The sequence below is a fragment of the Falco peregrinus genome, chromosome 11, assembly GCF_023634155.1.
Source record: "Falco peregrinus isolate bFalPer1 chromosome 11, bFalPer1.pri, whole genome shotgun sequence".
Classification (NCBI taxonomy): Eukaryota; Metazoa; Chordata; class Aves; order Falconiformes; family Falconidae; genus Falco; species Falco peregrinus.
In genome coordinates this window covers 7,315,259-7,340,652 of record NC_073731.1, presented here as the reverse complement: position 1 = coordinate 7,340,652, position 25,394 = coordinate 7,315,259, and the positions used below count along the sequence as shown (strand labels likewise).

The 25,394-nt window shown below is 37.2% G+C and overlaps 1 protein-coding gene across 1 annotated transcript in view; it reads right to left on the bottom strand.

The window, feature by feature from the left end:
- The window catches only part of SPTLC3 (serine palmitoyltransferase long chain base subunit 3), an 86,853-nt gene that overhangs the window by 45,212 nt on the left and 16,247 nt on the right, over nt 1-25,394 (bottom strand). Inside the window, exons 2-4 of the mRNA XM_005238601.3 lie at nt 7,612-7,803; nt 5,854-6,008; nt 4,772-4,920 (exon numbers count right to left, since the gene is read on the bottom strand). Of these exons, the coding sequence (XP_005238658.2) occupies nt 4,772-4,920; nt 5,854-6,008; nt 7,612-7,803 (496 nt within the window). The remainder of the gene's footprint in view (nt 1-4,771; nt 4,921-5,853; nt 6,009-7,611; nt 7,804-25,394) is intronic.

Genomic DNA, 25,394 nt, shown 5'->3' with positions numbered 1-25,394 from the left:
TAAAACATAACATAGAGAAATTTTGGAAGTAGTTTACATGAAATACCCTAAAGTTCCAAATGCTCCCGTTACTTTAATAGCTGGTTTCCAGTTACATAAATCCTTTAATATTTAAGAACTATTGACAGACCCAGTATTTATCCCTGGAAAATGAAATTGCCTGCATTGTGATGTCCTGATTGGTTTCTTGGCTTATAATAAACTAGCCAAAGAAACAAAAAAATTTACTTTTTCTTCACCTGCAGGAGAGACTGCTGTTGGACAAAAGCTGTTTTAATTTAGATTACAGCCATGGCCAGTTTTGTTAGATATGGTAGGTGCAGATCTCTATCCTCTCTTGACATCTCACATTGTTTATGCAGCATCTTTCCCCCTGGCTTTGGTAAGTTTACCCTTGGTGTTCTCAGATGTGCTCAAAATACTCTTACCGTTCTAGGTGAACAGCTCTATCTTTCCTCCCAGCCTGTCCCTCTGACCAAGAGGATCCTCATTCTACATATCCAGCTTCTCTGAGATTTTCTGAAGGGTCTTACTTATGCCTACATTTTTGCTGCCAAGATCCTTCCATCCCATGCACCACACAGAACTGAAAAGTCTTTCCTCTCTAAGAGACCATGATATCAGCATTTTTTGCCTTTTGTCTACCATCTGCAAACAACCACTTTCCCACATTCATCCAAGCTACTGCTCTTAGAAGACATGCCCCAAGCATATGTGCAACTCTCTTGTTGCTCTTTGTGTTGATCTCTTACAAGTGTCTTCCCTTAATGTCTTTTTGATCTTAGTGTCCTCAGAAATACTGAAAACATCCATGTTACTGCTTTATTATTTCCTTATATGCTACCTCTATAGCAAATACTGCTCAACTTTACAGAAAATATGAGTATGTGCACGTTCCTGATTGAAGCCAAATTTGGACAATAATTTGCTAGTCCACAGGTCTGGTATTAATGATTGCACAGTAATGGCCATAGGCACATAAGTAATAATATAAATTAATACTAAACAACTAATTACAGAAAATAATGCTAAACAGCTAGTATTAGATGCACTGTGCCACACAAAAGGTCCCTTTTGCCCATAGTACTTCATCTGACAGTGGTCTTGTATTGATGAGTGGGGAATAATGAAAGCAGGACGAACATGTATATATAGTAGCATCCCAGCTTCTAACTAATTTCAGCATAATGATATCCTGAATCAGAAAACAGTTTTTTGGTATTTCTAGTAACTGTCGATGATCTGTCCTCTGTATGTGACCAGTGTCCCCTGGAATGCAATGGACTGTAAAGTTTTAGGATCTGCAGACTTCTTTGCAATGAGTTCCTTGGGTCTGCCAGCCTCCAGTGTGAAGAGCTGCCTCCTGTATTTAGATGGAAACCTTCTACCAACTTCATATGATGGCCTGTAGAATATTGTAGTGGAAGAGACAATGAACAGCCAACCCTGACCACTCTTCCAAGCCACACATAATTTTGAAGATTTCCGTGATGTCCTCCTTTGGGCTCTGATAGGCATTTCTGACAGCTGAAGACAGCTAGCTCAATAGCTTTTTACCCAAAGCTGTTTGAGGCCTCTGATGATCCTTGTTGCCCTTCTCTGACACTTCCCAGTTGTGCTAAATGTTTTTGACCAGAACTGCACAGAGTACTTGAGACGACAGCCAACCACAGCTTTATGCAGTAGCATACTGAGGTTCTGTGGTTGGCTTCTGTTCACTTCCTAATGATTTCTAGTATTTGATTTGCTTTCTGACCACTGAACAATAAGCTAATGCTTTCATGGAACTACCACTTATAACCCAAAGATCTTGCTCCTAAGGGATAGTAGTTAGCTTGGTCTTAAAAAAAAGGAAAATATTTTTTTTTCAGACTGAAAGTCCCACAAAAGCCCCAGGAATGTGTCTTAAATGTAACTGTGATGCTAAGAAAGTTGTTTATTATTATTTTAAAAGAGCATGGAATTAAAAATGGAGTGAAAAGCCTTATATCTTTTTACGGAGGACAAATCTCAGAAGAGCAGCCACTGTTTTTATCAGTTTCCTAGCCATCCCTGTTCAACCACAAAAGCATGTTCAAGTGGTGTGTGCATTATTATTTTACAGAAAGCACGAGCAGGGCGTCACAGTTCTCACTGAAGCTGGTTTCCAAACTGTGTTTACACACAGTCTTATGTTACTGTTCTGGGAATGTAGAATAACTATTTTACATTTAGCAAGATTTAGCTTCACTAAGTTTCCTTACTGAAACACAGTTTTGTCAAAATATAAACCCACCATGTTAAAACGTCCGTACTAACTTATTTTGAGAGCAGCAGCATTCTCATATGACAGTATTTCATAGACACTCCATAGCCTGCATAGTTTTAAAAAGAGAAGTTTAGGCAGGAGACCACAAAAGACAGTTTTACTATCATTTAGTCTTTCAAACAACACTTGCATTACTTTTATTTGTTTCTTCTTTGTCTTCCCCTCTCTGAAATCTTCCTAAAGTAGTGGAATGATCCTTCTCAAGAGAGACCTATCACAGCTTTGAGAGAGATCTTGGTAACCCCCCAAACATGCCAGACACTTAAATGCACGTAAGCAGAACAGTACTTTCAAAATCAATTAGCTTGAAATTATAAATACATACAAGTGCTCTCTCGGATTGAGACTTCACAAGCAATTTATAGCCTTGCCTCCTATAGCTCACTTCATTTTTACTTCAAATCCCTTTAGCTCAGCCACACAATAATGACAGAAGTTTTGAAATGTTATCTGCCCAGGAACAAAACCATTCGGTTCTATTTTTCTAAGATGAAGATAGCAAATGATAATTACAAAACATGAGACATTTCATATAGACCCTTCCTTACCTATCTTTTGAAAGTATATATGTATATATAGATTTAACTCCGATAGGATTTCTCAAATCTGCTCAACTGTGAACCAGAATAGAGCTGAAGCAGCACAAGAGGGTAAAGCAAAAAGAAAAGAGGGTACCCACACTACTAATAAGAAGGTAATTTCCTTAGGTTGTTTATACAGCTTTTGGTGGTAGACAGGCTCCAACACAGCCAGGGCCAGTGAAGTAAGAATTGCTCGGAATTGCTCTGTGGAGCAACTTCTCTCCACTGACTATACAAGCACAGGGTCTCTGCTAGCTGCCTAGGACAAAATGCTATGACTGCGCATCTACACCATCTAACCCAGGTCTTAACACCCTGCTTCCCTATTTTAATGTCTTGTTGTCCAAGCTGCTCTCTGAAATTCACTCCCTAAAAGACTGATACTGACAAGACTTATACAGTGTTCTTTATCTGTAGCGCATTCTTGCATTGTGAATAGCCTGAGTGGGATTATTTGTTGTGAAAGCAATTAGAATTAATCTAAAGCTTTGCTCAATCTATCAAGATAACTTTAAGTACTGCACAGGAGTTCAGATGAAGAGAAGGTCCTAGAAATCAATATACATTGGCTGTCAACAGACCAAATGAAGTTAACTAATAAGATTTTTAACATTTGAAGACAGAATCAAATCTTTGCATAAGGTTTTTGAGAACAAGTCACACCAGGCATATTCTTTGACATACTGAAAACAACTTGAAATGTTCTCAGACAAAACAGAATCCAAGAGAAAAAGACAGAGAAAAATGTTCCTTTAATACCTTAGATGACTAGTAATGGTGACCACTGTCAAGCATATAATCAGGTTAAACAATATATTGCAGTCCCCAGATAGGTTGCCTACAAAAGGAAAGTAGGGTCAACCTGTCAACCCTCTCTGAATGGAATGGTGACACTGACATATTTGTTACTGGAAATCAAACCATGATGACAAGAAGCAGATGACAAGGTTTGCATTATGTTTTTGTCTGGAAATGAGACTTTAAATAAAAACCTAAATGAAGTACAATACTTTTTCCATGAGATATCTGGAGGAAAATAGTTTGCTTTGAGAGATACAAAGTGACATTTTTTCAGGTTCCTAGATTGGGGTGGCATGAAGTATATAAAAGACTTCTCCATGCTGAGAAGCCTACCTTTTTCTTTTACTTTTTTTTTCTTTTCTTTTTTTTCCTCTTTTGATAGCTCCCAAGAAAGACAAAGACTGAAGAATAATCTCCCCTTGCATTTCTACAGCTCAAAACAGTTTTCTATGAAATGCAGGCTGATTGCATCATTAGGAATGCACAGCTTTGTGTAAAAATATACAACTGTAGATAATACTACACACAGCCTACAAACCAAAAAACCAAATCATAAAGGACATATAAACCTAAAACATCAGATGGAGCCTTCCTGAATTTATTCATTGGAGGCACACTAGAAATGTCTACATTGTGTCCATTAATGTCACACAAAACTTTACAATGTGGTCTTAGAACATTAAAAAAAATAATATGTAAAAGCTCATTTTAGTAATCAAAACACTCTGTATGTGTTAACTGATATAAATCTGTGATGCAATTAAATTTGCCCTAGGATAATTCTTGAAGTCTCAATCTTTATTTTACTTTTTTAAAAAAGCAAGCCTGCTACTTCTATCATTAAAAGTCCCAGGCCATTAGATGACAAATTAGCTTTTGCTTTTCCAAAACCCAATAACATTTTTTTCTTTTAAAAAAAATCCTCATGTGATAACGAATAAAACACAGCATCATTTTTAATAGTGAAACAAGTAATTGTTGATGTAACTAAAATTCTCTAAGTATCCAATTTCTTCAAGATATCTGTAATAAAAAGCATGTAGTTACAGAAACATTGGTGGCCATCTAGCTGTTTACTCACCCATTTCCTGTCTGGTACTGCAGATTCCTGTCCCATATTTTTGTAACTCTATGGTCACAGTTTTCAAAGCGTTAACATCCGTTTCTGCAAAGCCGAGGTAGTTATAAGAACCCATATTGATTACATTCTTGATAGTCCTTCCTGTAAACCTATAATTAAAGAAAATCTTAAATAGTGCAACTTTCCCTCCAACCCCAAACTAAAAGAAAAAAACCCAAAATTTTCCCACCAAATTTTATTCCACTGCCTAATTCCTATTTGGGAATTCACAATCTTCATACTTTAATGTTCCAAATGTTTTTCTAGCCTTTCTGTTTTCCTGACTAAATACCGCTTCTTCATCAGAATGTTTTCCAGATTCCAAGCTGTAAATGGCAATATACTGGTATTAGGTGAAAGGGTGCTTCTATGGATTTAAATAAATAAATGAACCTAGGACTGTATTTCAGGAACAACTTACAGACCTATTTTTTCAAGCAAATTGTCAACAGCTTCCACAAAGTCATCAGTGTTCATGTACACACAGAAATTAAACATGAGGAAAATATTGCAGGAAACACTATGATACATTCTCAATAAGCTGAAATATAGTCAACCTACACATTGACCATGTGGTGAATTTCCATATTTATTTAATTCAGTAACAGTTGCGATACACTGCAATCAATCTTCAAAGCTGTGAACTGCTTAAAACTCACTGCCAAACCCTCACTACGTAAGTAGGAAGCCACATTTATGCAATGCAAGAAATTATGATTTAAATCGTAATTAATGGATACAATTTTTTGTTGTAATATTGACTAAATGTCTGCTGTTCTAAATGAAGCGTACATAGTCTTACTTGTGCTGACACACCAAATATCCATATTGATAGCATTCTGTCCCTTCCATACTGCATTTCCAAACAATATTCAGAAGAAAGGGAGAGATTACCAGCACAGCACTGATTTCAGAAAAGCATATGCTGATGTATATTAGTTGGGCATCTAGGTATGAGGGGCTAGGTGCAACTTTCTGTGCTTTGCAGATGTATTGGAAGTACTCTTACAAAGCTGACAGCTGCAGAGTGTAAGCTGACTCACCTAAATGTCCAGTTGTAATCATCTGTAACTCGTTCCATGAGGTCAAACTGTGGCCCTGGGACACTGCAAATTGGACGATTCCAGTTATCCCGTATTCTCATATAGAGGTTTCTGGTGTAAAAGTTCTCAAAATCTTGATAAAGTGGCACAAAGTCCTGGTTTGAAAACATGCACAGGGTTATGTTGCTAGGGAAATGTCTGCTTTGTACCCAGGTCAGTCCCATTAAAAAGGAAAAATTGATTCATTAGCAACCAGAGAGCTCTAACAGCCACGTGTTCCTATGTTACAAACAACTCCAACCAACAAATATCTTACTTCAATTCCCTGGAAGTACAGTGTTGGCTTTTTTAGGAGGTGGGGTTTTGTTGTTGTGAGTTTTTTGTTTCTCTTTAACAAACAACAAGTTGGCCTAATTCTCCAGTCTAATATTTGGAAAGTTGGAAACGACTCATGATTCTTTCACTCGGAGAAACAAAATGTTTCAGCTTGGGCATTTTGCTATGTGTGGAGCAGATTGCAGAACTAGGATAAACAACTCGTTAGATTTCATGAAATGCTGGATACATAAGATTAAAGATAGTCCAATGTATCTGATCTGGGCATTATTCACCTAGACTGGACATGCAAACAGCCAGTGAAGACAACTAGTTTGGTTGACAACTGATTTCTATCTATGGATTTTGCTTGGAAATTAAATTAAAAGAATGGTGTAGAATCTCAACAAAGTTTTATGTGAAAAACCAATATAGCCATATTAGACATTGGTTACAATAAAATGAAAAAAATAACATGGCATGTAGTTACATATGTGGGAGACCGGAGAATTAAATGAGCTTGTAACCCATGGTGGATGGCAAAAAGATTTAGCTGGCATGTCTGCAATCAAAATAGCTCAACAAATGGCCAAATCATGAAGCAAATTGAAAAGGGTATTCCATGAGAACACTTATAGAAAGACTATACTATGATATTTCATTAAGTTGTGCCTGCACCTTTGAAAAGCAAAAACAAGAAAAAAATTGGGGAATTTTATTTGTAAGTGGAACAGTAACACTATTGGCATTTTCCCTCCATTATGTCAGGTGCTACTTACTGTAAATGATGGCTCAAACTGCACAGAGAAAGAGGAGCAAAAAAAAAAAAAATTAAAAAAAAATTCTAAACAAAGTTGGAAGGCAATTGAGCTTGCCGAGGTGCAAGTTTCACTTAGAAGAATGCGGGATGAAAAAATTTCCAAGTTAGGACTCAAAAGAATTCAGGCTACATTAACTTTGTGCTGGTACAATGATTCCTGAATACTCTGTGTCCAGTAGTTCAGCAACTTAAGTCAGCAGTTACAAAGATGTTAGCTTTGCCTTTAGTTATGGACAAAGCAAGACCGCCGGATGGGACAAAGAAAAATTTGGGTTTAAGAGATCTGGAGAGATAATATGTTTAACAATAAGGCATTTCTGAGTTTTCTTTTTCTGTGGATTGACCTAGTACACTGAGATTCTATTTTGCTTAGAGTATTCTGACACACTTAGAACAAGGTGAACATCTCTTTGGCTGAAAATTACGATTTTACATATGTATAGGTACATATTCATACACACAAGTTTAACTATACTGCAGTGTGTGTCATTCCTCTCATCCCTATGGAATGTTCTTCTCTAAGGTGAAAGTTGTCTGCCTTGTTACTTTGGCAGGTTATTCTACACAACTTGAAAGGAGGGGAAAACTCAGCTGTGGATACATAATGTCTTTTTCATACATACTTTTTGTTGTTCTCTCTCAGTAGCAACGTTACGTTTTTCTAGTCCCCAGGCTCTCATAAAATCTCGCAGGTAGCCAAATACTGTTCCCACTCCAAAACCCAGGAAAGTAAGAACAGCAACATACATTGGTGCCTGTTCAAAGTGCTCAATAAATGTTTTTTTGTAGAGAGTTCCATTTGATATGCCATTCTTCTGAAAATATAGAACAGAAACTTGTGATTAATACATTTAATCTCATCAAAGATTACATGTTAGATCTTGAGGCAAATATTTTTCTGCAATATGCTACAGATTAGGAGAGACATTTAGAACTGACACCGTATCAGGTGGTTCAACCTATACCTTAAGAGCATAAATTGAACATATATATATATATACACCTTCAAGTTTCAATGCTGCGGTTGTTACTGACCACTACAAGTATCTTCCATTTTCTTTCCGCTCCACCAATGTTCTCAATTGCATCTGTCTTCAACACCACTCCCTTGTCTATTTTGAAATGTGAAACTTATAAAAGATTGGCAACATATTATTGTGTAATTGGACAATTATTTCAGAGGTGATTAAATAGAAACCACAATACTCTGTTCTTGCAAGACAGAGCTATAAAAAGGGAAGGGCAGCATTAAAAACTCACCTACACTGCACCTGACTCTGCTTCTGGAAGTCTTGTGTAATACATTGCAGCAACTAACCGATACACAACAAATCCCATCTGAAATAGGGCAGCTTTACCACGGTACTCCTCAGATCTGAGGAAGTATCCAAAACACCTATGATCTTGGCCTTCTATTTCTGTTCTGCTTTTATAAATGCTTTTAATCATATTTTCAGTGACCTTTTCCATACTTCTAAGGGAACTTAAAAAAAAAGGGGGGGGGGGGAGGGAGTGGGGGTAAGGAAAAAAAAAAAAGATAAGAGAGACACAGACATCCTGCTTGGTGGAATTAGTGACCCTGTTGTGAGGAGCTTCTAGAAATTTACAACCATGTGGGGACAAAATGTTTTGTCTTGAAGACAGTCTAAAATTTCCATTTTAAAATTAAAGTTTTTTAGTTTCAATCTTCTCAAACCAACTTTTATTCAGTAGCTAATCAGATTATTCTTTGGAAGAGAGGTAATTCCTTTATTTCTGCAAAATATGATGGCATTTAGAGATACTGGCTAGTAATAACCAACCTGCCAATTCAAATATAACAAAATTTAATCCAGAAAAAAAGTGTCCTTTGTTAAAAAAAAAAAAAAAAAGACACACAAGACATTTTTGCACACATTATAAAGCAAGACTTCCAACATATAAATCCCATTAATACATTGCTGCCTATGGGATGGATGAACTACAAAAAGTAGATTATCTATTTATGTAATGCAGCAAGCTGAAATAGAATCATTATATTAAGAACAACTGCAAGTTCATGGTACTTGTCAGACCTAAAGTATTACTGATCTTCATACTGCATTAAAACACCTTTATCCTTAAAACATTTTGAGTTCAGTAGCAACTGGCTGTTCAATCCTGGATTCACAAAGTTTTCTGGGGTGTGTGTGTGTGTGTGTGTGAAGACAAAAAGGTTTTGCCCACAAGACAGAATATAAAGATTTTGAAGGAAACCAAAAAAAAAAAAAAAAAGGAGAAAATTGTTAGCAGGGTTGAACAGAAACCATTTAGGCTTTGGAAAGACTTACTGCCCTGTGAGGGAGAAGGAATGCAGGGCTGGCTCTCAACATGTGAGTGTAGGCAGGCCTTGGGAAAAATGCTATACATGCACTCCTACCTCAAGCTAATTGCTCTTTTAGGGTAAACTATTTACCATGAAAAACATTTTATGAGCATGAGTTAAATACATGGTCAAGTCATATTTCACATGAGTCACAACAGCTGTGTGCATACAGCGTGAAGATAAATTCAAGGATTAAGCTCAGTCATCTTACCTTACATGTGCCATGGGCTAAGAGCATACTTATGGTCATCTGTGGCAATTCAATTGACATTGTAGCTTGTCAAGCTGTGACGATGTGGTAATGCACTTGAGCCCGGAGGAGAAAATTAGCATGGTGATTCTGTTTATAAATTTTATTAAGAAACACTTTGTTGTCACTTCTCTTATGGATGAGGGAACAGCGAAGTTCATATCCTGCACTGAAAAATCCTTCCAAAATAAAACTCTTCTGTGTGGAACTGTCATTTCAGCTGCTGCTGCTTTATGCAGTATGACATGCATTTAAACAGGTAACCACTGTCACCTGCTACCCTTAATACAAACAACTAGTAGTAAAAGGCATCAATAGTAGTAAAGCACTAAAGAATGAGGAATCAGAATGCAACCCATATTCTCCAGTTTATGAATGACTAAAATGAGGGGTCTTCAAATAGCTCAAGGTTAGTATAAGGCTGGGAGAATAAATTCAAAAGAACACAGTGACGTCTCATCTGAAAACTAAAATGAGGAGAGTAAAGAACGTTTGATCCAACCCTAGAGTCCCACAAAGTAGAGAAAGGGTCTCAGCATTGAAATAACTAAAACAAGTGGATTTGCTGCTTCTGGAGAGCAGTAATAATGATGCTTTTGTGCAGCACTTCAAATCCAGACTTTGGGATATAGGTCATTGACTGAACATCATGAGGAAGTTCAATTTCAGCCAACTAAATGGTCAGTGGATGAATGGTTAATTGCCATTGTGCATTACTTTACTGTTGATTTTTTACATGTTATCATAAAGTTTAATCTGAGAAGAAAGAGGTGGGATTGGAGACCGTGCATTTAAAACACCTAGACAGTGAAGGTCGATGTAACTAAGCTGTTGCTGGCACCAAAATTAAATACAGCAAATCTCCTACAAATGCCTGAAATGATTCAGAGATCACTAGTTACACTAGTTACATACTGGGTGCTCTGCTGAATTGTACACTCACAAGTATATTATTATCTGTAATAACACCTGTAGTAGGCAGTAAATTTTCTAGCTCCATACCTCAACTCTAGCAATCCTAAGTAGCAGACTATTAAGCAAAGATTCTAAAAACTAAAATGATACTTTCTTCAGCATATTCTCCCAGCTTCCAGCAATGGTGGCTTTGAGACTGCATGAGTCTGATTGTGTTACCACATTTAATAGTAATCAGAGGATAACTATGAATTTGTTCATAATCGCTGAACCCATAGACTGTGGAAAGGAATTATGAACTCTGATGATTGATTTAAACTGTAAAAACAGTATTTATTTTGTTCTACTATAAAATTGCCTAATAATTTCATTTGACAATTTACTTTGCCATTGTTGTCTGTTAAGCTTTTCTACTCAATTACACAACTCATAATTTTCTGTTCTTCAATGACGTCTGCCTCTCCACTTGTCTCTTCCCAAGCTGAAGAATCTTGATCTATTTAATTCTAATCTAGTCTAGTGTTGTTGTACTTGCACAGATTTAAAAGATAAAAAAAATGATAAAAATCCATATTTTAATGCTCAACTTTCTCTTCACTATACCAAGTTCAGTAATACTTTTTTGAGATGCAGAGGAAGGGAATTAAAATTGCATACAACACTTGAGGGCACAGTATGGATTTATAAATCCGTAAATGACACTTTGTCTTGTTTTCTGTTGCTTTTCTAAAGTTTGTTAACATTTTATTTGCCTTTTCTGCCACAGTTCACCGTTTCAGAAATATCTCTTATGATTACAATATATCCTTCCTTAGACCACACTGTTGCTTGTGCATTTTTAGGATCATTTCCCCCTCCAATTAATTAATTGGTTTTTACTTAGTGACCTGCAGTTCTGTCTGTTTTTTTTTAACAGCAATACACACTACCAAAGAGTATTTTCTGCAATGTTTGTTGCCCAGAGCTAATATTTCACTACCCTGAAGAATTTGGTCTTGTCAAATCATATTGTCACCTATTTCTCTCTCCCCCTTTTCCAGACCATTGGTAAAAATGTAAGAGAGTACAGGCTGAATTAGAGATTCCCGTGGGACTCCATTCCCTCTATCTCCCTTGTTGCCTTTTCAAAAATTGTCTCTTATATGTAATCTCCCATTTCTCTGGCAAAAATGTCAACTTAATCAGCAGCCCAGAGTTACTCAGCAATTTTATGTTTGTCTTCCTCTAAAAACCTTGAGTAAACACCCTTTGTCATATCGTAATCTGCATTTTATTGGCTTGTTTTAAAAATTCTGCTGGCATTCCAAATCAGAATGGTTTCTCAGTAGTCTGACACAGAGTTAAGCACACTGTCCAGGCACAAATGCAAGGAATCTACTGATACAATGTAAAAAGACACCCAATCCAAAAAGGTTACAGATGAAATTCAAAACCAATGGATGTTTTGCCATGGATTCTGAAAAATCTAGGATTTCATTGACTTCTTGGAAACCAAAAACACAATCAGGATATGCAATTTCTCTGTGTTGAATATTTGCTTAGCTTATTAGATCATTCTGTCTTTAACTTTTTGATACCAAAGGCCACACTGGCATATCAGCCTTATAACTCTGAGCGCATTATAACTCTGTAGCACATAGCTATAGAGAACACGTCAGCAGATTTGGCAGCTGCCTTAAACCACAGCTGCAAATTGGTTTCCAGTAAGGCACATAAAGAAAAATAATTCCTAGGGAAGATTATGATGACAAGGAAGTCAACAAGAGTGATGCCAGTGCAGTAAAGTCGGCTTTAAGAGCAGTACCTCTTAGATCCTCATATCCTGCAGTTACCCAAAGTATTCTGAAACTCTTCCCTAATGAAGAATTCCCTTCCTAAATCCCTTCAGTTTTAAAATGGAGAAATTAACGCTAACAAAAAATCTGAGTGCTATTAGAATGGATATCAGTATAAAACACTGAATATAACAGACACATAATCAAAATATCTTGCTCCAATAATAACATAAACTTATCTCTAAGCCTATTAAACACACTCCTGGCAACACCTTTATAAGGAATAACTATAAAACATGATATTTGTATTAGCAAAGAAAATTAAAAGATAGCTATGCAATAGCATGAATAATACTTGAATATACTACCCTTAAAGTTAGAAAATTTTTCATTGCATTTAGGTCCTGCAGCCTCTGGGATAGTGCTAGTTGGCATGAGCCAGATTTTGTATCAAGGGGAAACCTAAAAACTGAACAGCATAGACATAGTGTCACAGTACTAAATCTGTGTGTTGGCCCTGATTAATTTACTGGCAAAAAGGTAACCACCTATGCTGGCATAAGTTAGGAGTAAATCTGTGTGACTGGACCTGCATCAAGGGAACTGAGACCCAAGAATTCATGTATTCATGCAAGTCTATTCTGTAGAGACAACATAAACTCTAAAGAAATCCAGAAATCCCAATCTGCTTTTGAAACCCTCCTTGAGTAAATATTTTTTGAGCTCTTATGGCCACTTCCAATACAGCAGCAGTAGGTGCAGAAAGCTATATCCTTGAAATAAAACTACTGGGAGAATAATAAAGCATTTATCTTTAAATATATGTTCTCCTCTAGGAATAAAATCTGATCCAGAAATGGATGAAATTTTATAATTTACTCTCACTCAGTTTCAGAAGAATGTTTCTTCTGTTTCTTGATTACAACCTATTAAAAAAGCAATGCAAGGTGACTGATCTACATAAAGCTTCCGAGACAGATATGTATATTAAGAGATAGGTGTTGAGAACTATGAACCAACTGATAGGCATATTTGCTCAATATCTGCACATTTCAAGATGAAATTGAAATCTTGAGCAAATTAGGACAGCGTGTTGCTTCAGCTAAATACTGATGGGAGAACAGACTGATAATCACTGATGCAAGATCTGGTTGCTTGCAGATGGTTTGGTTCAAAACAGATGTTTCCTCCCCAACATTAGAAGAAAAGCATATGGGACAAGATCCTAAATGTGGGTGATTTTAGATGTCCTAGGATGTGTGAGACAGCCACATGGGTGTGACAGGACCTGTAGAGGCCCGTACCCTTCTGGTGCAGAAGCTGAAGACGGGGTACTGCAGTTCCATTTTATCTGTGAGAAGAGTATGGACTAGCTGAATGTCACTGAGAGCTTGCCACTGGATAGTCATAATTTGAAGTGGCTGATGTGCAATTCTGTTCCCTATGGATCATTGTCACCAGAAGGCTGGATCTCAAAAAATAAAACTGTCAGGTTCTATGCAAATCCACCAGTGGACTGCAATAATTAAAAAGTTTTCATAAAACCACCATACATAGGCATCCATAAGACATTGGGGGATTCTTAATGATTGTATGCAGTTCCCCAGGAACAGAAAAAAGGAAACCGAAACTATGAAAAACAAAAGTTTCCTATAATGAATGTACTATTGACACAAATTGAGATTACTTCACAAACCTTTTCAGTTACTGGCAATGATAACTTTTACTTTAAGTATGTGGTTTCTTTTCTGTTACAACACATTTCAGATCTTACAGGCTCAAGTTTCTAAAACACAAACCAAAAATCAATACATGGGGAACTCGTACATATACAGACAAAACTTAAATTACAAATAGTTGTGAAACTTCTATGTCTAGAGGGTGCTAAAATGAAGGTCACAGCCTCTTGCAATGTGACAAAGCCACAGGAAAATATAATCTTCACACAAGACAGACCATAAATAGGAACTAAGCCAAAAAACCTTTAGTTCTTATTACTGCATGTCTGCAGAATCCTTGTTTAGACTGATTATTGATTTCTGCTGAACCTTCAAGAAAAAAATATATGCGTGATAATAAGTCAATCAATAAGGACTAAGAGTAAAATTTCCAAGACTGTCCAGAAGGTTTAGGAAATATAGAACACCTTTAGAATAACTTGGGAATCCATGTGCAATTGAACTCATCAGAGGTTTAGAATTTAACAACTCAGGAACTCTGAAAAGTTTGTTCCCTGTAACGGTATTAGCTGCTGCTAGTTCTGTTCTGCTGCTTGAGTTTTGTATGAAGATTGGGTCCTTTCACCATACTTTTCACAAGCACCAGTAAAAAGGTTTTCATTTTTTAATCAACTGTCATCTAATTACTGTCTGGAAACTTGCAGCCTCTCTACAAATTCATGACAGCATACATACAGGCCAATACCCACAAAGGTATGCAAAGACAGGACCTTCACCTTCCAGACTTGCATAATTTTTTCAGTTGAGCACAAGTGAAACTCCAAAATATTCACCTTGTAATAAATTCTTTCAGCACCAAATAGTCAAGTCCTGCAATGCTATGACAATAATGCTATAAAAATACAGATCTGAATGATAAGCACATTAGAAATATACAGTTAAAAAGAAAACATCATATAATAATTAGGAAAACAATACCCTTACTATATAATTTTCAGACTGACAGTGTACTCTGATGCTAAAATGATACTTTTGAGTGCAACACGGGAGGTTGAAAGGATGCAGAAGACATTATAAATAACATTCAGGAAGAAAAGAAGTTGGTAAAAGCCTAGAGACAGAAGTGACAAGAGGTCCAAACAAGAACAAATTTGATCTTGGAAGGTACATATTTTGTTATCTTAATTTTTTAAGTTTTAATGCAGATATTTATATTCATTCATGAAGTCTCTTAGCCCGATACATCAGGATATGAATTTCTAGCCCTGCACAAAGCACAAGCAACATGCATTCCGGCATCAGTGAATGATTATTTGCAACTATTAAGTTAACTGTCTACTGTGTGCAATTTTCGTAAAACCTATAGATCAGCGCTTTTCATCTGGTATGACTTTGGTCCAGCAAGTAGAACTGCATGTTGCAGAATGGTCATACTACAGTGTTTGTCAAAAGAAAGGTTGCACACATCTCTCTACAGTACCAAAGCTTAAAGTCATACACACTGACTTTAGAAAAAATACCACTAAGAAACCATAAAAACGTAATGTGATGATGGAGACAAAAATCTAAGGAAGCACTACTTTGAACTGTAGGTTTCAGAAATTGCAATATAAACCATGACAGATACTATCCAATACCAACCAAGGCACTTACATCAGACAGTACATGGGAGATAAAAAAAATCCTGCATAGTAAACTCTTCTCCCAATGGCTTTACATCTGTACATTGCAAGTAATAGCAAGAAACTGCTCTGCTTGCCATTACCCCCTGAAATTCAAAACAGACTCAACTCCATATAACTAGGGATGCACAAGGGCAAAGATGGAGTTTAGTAATTTCAGATTACTAGAGACAAAACAGTGAAGTTCACTACTCGGAGAGATACTTAAAAACAGCAGAAGGTATTTCCTAACCTTACAGCAACCATGGAGTAGAAAGCCAGGCATGTTGAATCAGACAAAAGAACTGGATGAAACACCTAGGTTACAGCAATCCTGACATAGTTCGGGGCATCAAGTTGCAACAAGTGTTCGCTATTATTGCCAAAGCTTATAGTAAGCTACAAGATTTGCACTGCTTGGCCACATCAGAATATCTCCTGATCACTCAAATCCCATAGCTTTGGCTTTAAGAATAAACAAACAAACTAACAAGACGATAATTAAGTGGTATCACTTCAAAGGCTGTTGGTTTCTGCACATCACTGGTGATGATCTGCTAATACAGGAAATTTCTCCCAGAAATGATATAGCATTTAGAAATTAATTCTGTGCACCTCATATACCTTTTTGATAAGAAACTTATATTTGTTGGGATCAAGACTAGCTGAATGGAAGGATACTTTAGATGATCCAACCAGAGTGTTAATGATTCTGCCCAGTGTGGATTCTGAACTAAAATCTCCTTGAAACAATCCACCAACTCATTTGCCCCGCTAGTGACTTTGCAAAGAACACCAGAAAACGTTTTAGCTAGCATCACATTGCCCTCCCAGCAAAATTATTTTGTGAAGAAAATGCTGTAGGTGAACAGACAGATCTTATGCATGAACTTGCATAACTGAATCATCATTGGATCCCAGAGCTTTTCCCATTATATAGTACAACAGCTTCAAACAGGGCCAGGCATTTGCACGGGTGACAAATGGAAACAGTTTAATAATGAGACACACATCCCTGATCAGAATGGATGTGTGTCTGGACTTCCCTGGATCACACCAAATACAAGCTTCAGTCTTAATTATGTTAAAACTTCAGAAACAGATGACAGTACCAACTTTGATGAGGATTTCTGGAAGGTATAAATACATCAGGTCCTTTGTTAAAGGACCACAAATGTAACTTACAGCATTCACACTTCCTACCTGAAAGTTGCACCTCATTAGAATAATTTGCATATTATTCTAATTATTCTGAGAGTTATGCATAGGTTAAGTTGAAACACAGCACATTCCTATTATCGCAAGGAGTAACATATCCTATTTCAGAACTGTGACAACAGAAAAAATCATTGCCTATTTTGTTAATGCAATCAGTGTCTTAGCTGGATTTATGCTATATCTTCCAAGGTAATTAACTCATTTTAAATGCTATTTAAAAGCAGATCTCTTGGCATACCATGGATGGAGAGAATGTGAAATACTGTAATCAAAAAATTACCGATTTAATGATGGGGAAAGCAGAATTCCTCAAGAACAGTTGAGAAAGAGGCAATCAGGATTTGCATTGCTAGTTTTACAGGTAGGGGAATTAAAATCTCAGTAGGAAGACCACCACCAGGGTAGACAAGGTCCTTTTCTGAGCCCTAGTGAAAAAAAAGCATTCAGAATAAACCCACTTATTGTATAGCACATGAGTTTTTAGGACAGAAGAATTCAAGGAAGATGAAGGAGAAAGCCATCTTATAAATGTGCCAGCAGTCTCACAGCACATCACAGTGGGAATAAAGTTGAGAAAACGGATAGCTTGACACCTTCAAACACAGGAGAAGCTGTCTTAAGCAAGAAGACAGGAATCCATTTAAGCAATAGTTAGGCAACTTGGCAGCAGTGACCATGGCATAATTAACGTCAAACAGACTATAACAAAGCCAGCATCAGAACTGGGATACGTGATCAAATCAGTGCACAATTTAGTTTCACAACATGGCAAGAACTGCAACCGACCTATTGTCAAATTATCTTACAAGAACCCCAGAAAGTTTACAGAGTAACCTGGATCCACCAATTTCTGCCTTAATGCAGAAAAGCTATAAATTTTAACAGATGACAACCAATTACTTTATGTTTTTGCTTTTCCACCTGAAACTCTACAAAAACAGTAATATCTCTCTCTAGCTATTTTTTGTTTGGAAAATATAAGGAAAGGGTACTTTCGATCTGCTATGATTAAGTCATGTCCACCTCTACGCCTATGAGGATCTCACAGGTGGGCTCTTCCAGGATCCCAGAGGTGGTACAACAGTTCTGCAAGAGGCTATGTCTTCCCATGGATCTCAATTTCTGCCTTGTACAATTGGAAAAGATGATCTGGGCCTTGATGACTTCTTAATGTCTATTTAATTGTAATGATATTCATTGATCATTATTAAAGCGGCTAATTCAATCTCAGAGCTCAAAAGAAAATAACTATATGCTACCTCAATTATTTAAAGATTAACAAATAAGAATCTAGAAATAAATTGTTACATGATTTTTTCTGTTAGTACATCATACATTACAATAGTCTTTACAAGCTGTTCCAGTAATTATGTAAGTCATAACACTGAAGATGAGAATGGCTGGCTGGCTTTCATCTGAACCTTCTGTAACTACCAGGTTTGCAGAAATCACCCTTAAGTAAATGCTTTCCTCAGGTTTTATATCAGTCTAGATATAGACAAAAAGGAAAGTCCTCACCCACCATGTACTAACTTTCATCAGTAAATCCACATGTACCTAGAGGCAAACACCTAGAGGCTGTGGTTCTTGGCTGAAAAGACAAGGATTAGGGAAAAAAAACCCCACACCAGAAATTAAATAGACAGAAAGCAGGTTCAAGAATTCTGAGGGAAAAGGGCAACTGAAGCATGTTTTGTTGGTTCGGCAAAGGAAGACAACTTTCAAATACATAGTAAGAAGCAAAATGTTAGTTGAATTAGCCTTTGGATTTGAAAAATTGTAACCTGTATTTTAAGCAAGCAATGGCTTATGTCTTTATGTATACTCCTCAGTCTGCAAGTACCCCTCTAGTAGATTTTGAGATCATAGATCAATTTCAGTCAAATCTGATGGAAGTCTTCAGGATATGAACTTTCCTGAAAGCTTCAGGAAAATCTGAACCTGATAGTGCAAAGAGATCCAAATCCATGTGGTGAAGGAGAGACAGCAATAACTTGGCTCTTTAGCCATTCTTGGAGCAAATTACACGAGCCCAAGTGTAATGATCCATGAGCCAGCACCTACGTATCTCTAAACAAGGTTCAGCACACTCTACCTCTTGTGCATCTGGAAAGAGAGGACATGGTAGGTAAGCTGGGATGTTCTGGGGTGGTAGAAGATGCTGGACAAAACCCAAGATGCAATCAAGCTTCATTAGAAAAAAATGAAAAAAACCCAGTTGTGGACATTTCACAAGCCTTTGTCTTACCTCCAATATTATTTCTTCCCATACTGATGTAGGGCAAATTAAAAAACAATGCTCAAAACATTACTCCACCTTGGAATTAGTTTAAGCAGACATTAGGGTATCTTAACTCAAAGTTTTCATTTATACTGATCGTAAAAAGGTAGAAATCAAGGGACTTAGGAAAAGCAGGAAATGGAACAGCAGAATAACAGATTTCTACTCAGAAATAGCAGGCAACTCTACAGGAAGCAATATTAAAGGTAAAAGGAGTTAGGAAAAAAAAAACCCACAACAGCCGTCTTTTAAGAAAATAAAGTTTAGGGCAAAAGGACAAACCCCTCTAGTGCTACTAAGCAGTAAGCAGGTCTCGGGTGAAGTACTCCATCCAGCTTTGGGCAATGGTTTTTGAGAAACAAGAAGTGAACCAAATGGAGAGAGCTAGGAAGAGAAGCATAAAGCCTGGTCAAGTAATTTGTGAGGAAAGAATGAACGAATTTGAATTGTCTGTCTAAAAAGAAAACACTAATGGCTGGCATGCCAGGAGTCCTAATATGTAAAAGGTAACTTGCAAGAGAAAGAGAATAATCTATGCATCGACATTCGTAATTCACAGCCAAGGTGATTTAAATCAGACATTAGAAATAACTTTCTACTGATAAAAGCAGTTAAACATGAAGTTATAGCAATGGAAGTGTTTAAGACTGGTACAAACAAACCTCTGTCAGAGGTTAATTAAAATTGAAGTTTGGACCAGATGATCTTTCAAGATCTTTCCAGGTCTCCCAACCTGGGCTGTTCTATGGTCCTATGTTTTTATGAAAATAAAGTAAAAAAAAGAAAATTATTCTTTTAAATGATACTGGTCAGGAAAAAAAAGGGGAGGAGGGAAGATCAAACTACTTATTGTGCTCTTGTGCTTATTATGTAAAGTCAAAGCTAATAATGTCTAGCAAAAGATATTAGAAAGCCATGCTGTCAGTCTCTTAACAATCCCAGAACAGAATGGCACAGATTATAGGCTAAGAGGCTCCAAAACAGCCTTAAAGATATTCTAGCATGAAACTAGCCCTGGATAAAACTGAATCTGCCTGGTATAAAAATGGTCTACATGATACCTCAAAATACTTTTAAGCCCTATTACCTGTTTTTCCCCATTTACCTTATGTTCAGAAACCTCACCATGACGCGGAATGTGGAACAGGAAAGACCAACACTCTGAAAACAGCTGATATATGTTTTGCACAAAGTGAAATGCAAGCAGATAGAGAGAACCTTTAACCATGGCTGCTGGAAGAAAGAAGTAGTTTGTTTAGAATTAAAATAAGCTTATCTTGACTCTGGCTTTTGTCTGGATTTGGAGAACTTAAATCTGTTCAGCACACAACTCAGTGAAAAATGTTCTGACTAACAAAGACTGTATAGACTACTTTTTTTTTCTTTTGTGGCCATACAAAAACCTCTGTTATCTCTACGTCATTAACATCTTTGTGTAGCACCATCATAGTATACCAGTCCTCTGAAAGATATGATGTTTCTCTGACTTTTCCATTAAAATAACACTTCACACATCTGTGCCTGTTTTCTTAAATTTGAGAAGTACCAAGATAGACCAACAGTAGTCAGCAAAGCAAAGGCTAGACAGGACCATCTAGAAGGGATGTGCTGAAGTTCTGAGCAACCACTCTCCTGAGCCACTCAACACATTTCAAGAGTGACAGAAGATGGCCATACACCAATCTTATTTCTAAAATATGACTATCATCAACTAAACCCAAAAGGAAGGTGCGTGCTCTCTCAGAAAGGAACGTAGTTTTAAACCCTATTAAAATGCAAAGGTTTTAAAGTACTAGTAAAAGAAATAGTCTCATATTTCTGAAAAAACCCCACAGATATTGCTTGAAGTTATACATGATAAGCAAGTCACAGTAAAACTTCACATAGAAGATAAATAAACCTTTTTCAGAAGACCTCATGTTTCACCTCTACACTTCCACAAAAATAAATAAATAAACGAATAAAATAAATAAATACATACATACAAAAATAAGATTAATGTTGTGCCCTTCCAATGCTACAAATACATTTGTGCAGTGGGGCAAATAATAAGCAATGACAAAAGGTGCAGGTGCCTCTCTCAACTGCAGCAGAGAGGTGTTAAATTTGACAACTTTAAATTTGTGATAACTTTAGTTCATCTAGTAACTACTCTGAGAGGATGAACTACATACCTACATCCTACCATCTAGCAGAGACAAATATCATTTACTTTTGAGGAGTGTCCATGTGTGCAAAGTAATATGATCTCACTAGCACATCCCACAGTACAAATGGGTTGATGAAGAATTAATGAAGTTTAGTTACAGTGGGGAAAAAAAAAAATGAACTACCTGAGGTCTCATAAACATCATCAGGCACATAAACACCTCACAAAATCTGTCTAAGGAGACACTCCTTTAGGTAAGATGTTTCAGACATAATGCTTCACAGGGAATGCTGAAACAATACTAGTATACTTTGGCAACTCCTTATTTTACATTCTTTCCCATTCCACAGGGACGGAAGCTGTGCACTCCACTCATTCTCATATAGGAAATTAATCATCCTAAACTGAATTAAGAAATTTTATGTGTCCATTCTGACAGCTCCCTTAAAGACTAATGGAATAACTTAAGCCTGTGTAAAAAATCAGTTGATACAAAACCAAGAGTGACAAGAGGGACATGCAGAATAACTACCATAATTCAAGAATATCCCCTTTTGGGGACAAATTAATACCAGATAGTATGGTTGTCTCTTCCCCCATTTTTTTTCTTCATTTTCATGGATGAAATTAATCTCTTAGAGCATAGCAGTGCTGGATGATAAAAGGGTTTCTGCATGTTAGTATTTTTTCTGCATTCTGCTCATGAGGAAGAAAGTGGAACTCCTAGAATAAAACTCAGGTAGAGCTGCCCAACAGCAGGGACTCATGAGGCAGAATCCAGGGTATCAGTGTGGGAATATGGTTAAGGCACTGTGAGCTCCAAAGAAAGCACAACTTGGGAAACACAGCTATGAGTGCTAGCACAAGGCCCTAGAGAAACTTCTAAAAAAGATAAATCTTGTTTCATCAGAAATGTAACTGTCAGCTGCAAAGGCTAAACTATGTAATTAGCTTGAGTTACCTGTTTAAATAATTGCTTGAACTATGGGAGGAGCTGATGTTTCCAAAGATGTCTCTTCCTCTTCTCTTTAACCAGTGGTGCTTCCACGCCAGGCTGGCAGATCACACAGCATGTCCTTCGCTGCCAAGCTACACTCCTTATTTTGCAGTAAGTCAGTCCATGTGGCAGGTGGTTTCTGCAATGCCTGAAGGCATGGTCTTGCCTTGGTGACATGCAGGGGCTCCTGGCTCACAGCTTGTACAGGAGCTGGCAGGCTTGCCAACTGCTTTCTGATGCTGAGTTTTACAAAAGCAAGATACCTTGGCAGTACCTTCCCTCTGCAAAAGGTAGTGGCTCTGGAATTGGACTCAGCTCAGAGCAGTGGTCTGGTTTGAGTCTTGCCTACATCCACACAGAAAGAGATGGCAGTTCACATCCCTATCCAGTTCTAGAGGCTAATCCCAGAAGTGTACTATGTGCTCTAGCTTTAAGTCAAATTAAAATAGAAATAAATGAGAGGTTTCTCCTTTTGGATGAAAGGAGGGTTAAGGCAGTTCAGACTAAGCTAAGTGCTCAGTATTGCTATACCCTTTGGAGCTGTTGTGTGGAAATGATCTAGAAATGCACAGTGAACGACATTGGCTTCCCTGAGGTACCAACCAAAAGTTATGACCATTTCAGAAGACCTGGAGAAAAGCATGTAGAGAGATGATATCACTTCATGTCAAATACTCCAAAACATAAAAATCTATGTTCACATAGTTTATTTACGGGTTTGCTTTACCAAATGCATTGCTGCTTCATTTTCACAGAATCACTGTAAGCCAAGGCATAGGGGTAAAATCCACTATCTTCTGTTATTTGTTAAAGAAAAAAAAAAAAAACAGATTAGAAGTTCTTCTGGAAAGAAAAAAACCTTGAACAATGGAAAAATGTCCAAACTGGGATTCTACTATAGACACATTACCCCAAAAGGTAGGCTTGGCCAGTTCTATCCACTATATGCCAAAAATGCTTGAGGACAGCCAAACAGCAAGATTGGGTCCTACACCATGCCTAGAAAACTGAAAATGCAACTGTCAGAGAGTGTAGTGGTAAGTGAAGATATACAGGAAGGTTTAGAAACAAAAAATGTAATTATGCTTAAGGTTCAGGTTATTGCTTATGTTTTTGACTGGAATAAAATGTCACATCTTTAAAGTACACTCATTCAAGTGTGTCACACCATGTAGATTATTTGCATTAAAACGGAACCCTATCTCGGGGGGAGTAAATTCATGTCAAGAATGGAAAATATTTAACAATGGCATTCCTGTGCTACCAGGAGAAAGGATCACAGACCACAGAATTTTGAAAGATTTTTATTTTCTGTGGGAGCTCTTCCAAAAATCTGACCACTTAGTTTGCAAAGCTGAGCTGAATTATTTTGAAATTCCATGTATGTCCATGTCTTTAGTGAACAAGAGCTAAGTGTTACCAACTTTTTCCTGTGTTACAAATCTCAATAGAATAATGTGGAAGGCTTGCATTCCTACACAGTAAACTGCGTTTCTATCCTCGTTTCCTAAGATCCATCTCAGCCCTACACAACCCTCAGATCTGGTATCTTAAGAGACATACTGCAGAGGAAACCACATTTCCCCAGAAATACTACAGCCCAATTTTGGATTTAGAAATAAAATTGTAAAATTTAAGTATATTTTTGAAGAATGTAGGACAAAAGAGATTAAAGCATGCTTACTAGCCCAGATGAACAGAACACGGGTGTCGTAAACAATTATAAAAAATATTATGCTAGAATTCTCCTAATAGGACTATGGTAAAAAGCTGGCAGTAACAGCCATGGCCAGCACAGCTGCTTTTGTTTTAACAAAATGTTCAGTCAACACCAAAGTATTTAATTTCAGAGTGCTATGTGTTAGTCAATACACTGTGAAATAATTCATGTTTCTGTGGCTACCCACCTGCCAGTCCTACTTCTTTGCTATTTCCAAAAAATAGGAAGGAAAAAACCACACCCCAGCAACTCCCTTTCAGCTTGCAGCTGCTTACAGATCTGCATCTTCCTCTCCTTGTGCCATTCCTTCCCCTCAGTTCCTTGCCTTCACCCTGGCTGAGATCACCTGCCACAGACTCAACCCATCCACCTTTCACCTCCTCTTGGCTTTCCCTCTCTAGCCTCTGGCTACTCTGGCAGCCCCAGCGAGCTGGGCACTCCCCTGACCTAGTTCTCACAGTGCATTTTGCTCCCTCGGGCAGCTCCACCTCGCTCCACCCGAGCACTACCACACTGCTGAACACAGCTTGCTCCTTGGGACAACCAAGCAAGCCAGACTCTCCAGTTCAACCACTGCTTTATCTCACTCCCACATTTCCACCCTGCCTGGCCAACTGTCACTTGTGAGAGAGGTCTGTGTCCCTTCCATTGACTAATACGGATTTTACTGACCTTGACTTGAAAGTGAGAAGTTACAAAGTTCAACAGTGATTTCTTGTCCCTGGTATTGCCACTTGAATAATTAGAAGCTGTTCCAGGTAGATATGTCTTTTTTCTCACTACAGATGTGAAAGTGGGGCCTAAATGAAACTATTTATAATTGTAACCTGCTTGGCTTATAACATACATGGCTTTGTATCTACCTAATGAGTAATCTGAATATGAGAAACTAACCAATATTAGATAAATTAGATATTATGCATCTCAAGAATTAATTTTCCTATTCCAAAAGTGATCAGTATCCATACATAAGGGCCTATTTCTGACAGCTTTAGGGATATCCTTCCCTTCCAATGTCTCACATGTGTGTGCAGATTTGATTGTGTTGGTTTTTTTTTTTTCCAATTCAATTCTCTTTTCTAATTACAGAATGTCTCAAAGTCCTGGCAATGTCCTTACCTACTCAACTGTTAAAAGAGTGTTATTTATGAGCTCTGCTAAATCTTACATGGTAAAAATATGGGTTGAAAGAAACCCCCAAAATCACACACTCCTGTTTAGCTTTTCAGTCATCTGTCAGAACACGTGACTAGATAAAATGCAGGTGTGTCTGCTTGTTTTAACCAGGGCTAAAGGAGGCTAATTAAGAAACAAGACTCTAGCAATTGTTTCAAGTTAAGAAAAAAGTTCTTTGTCCAATAGCATAGAAAGTAATATTGGTTCATTTGCCTCTACCATGAGTTTCAAGAAATTGTGC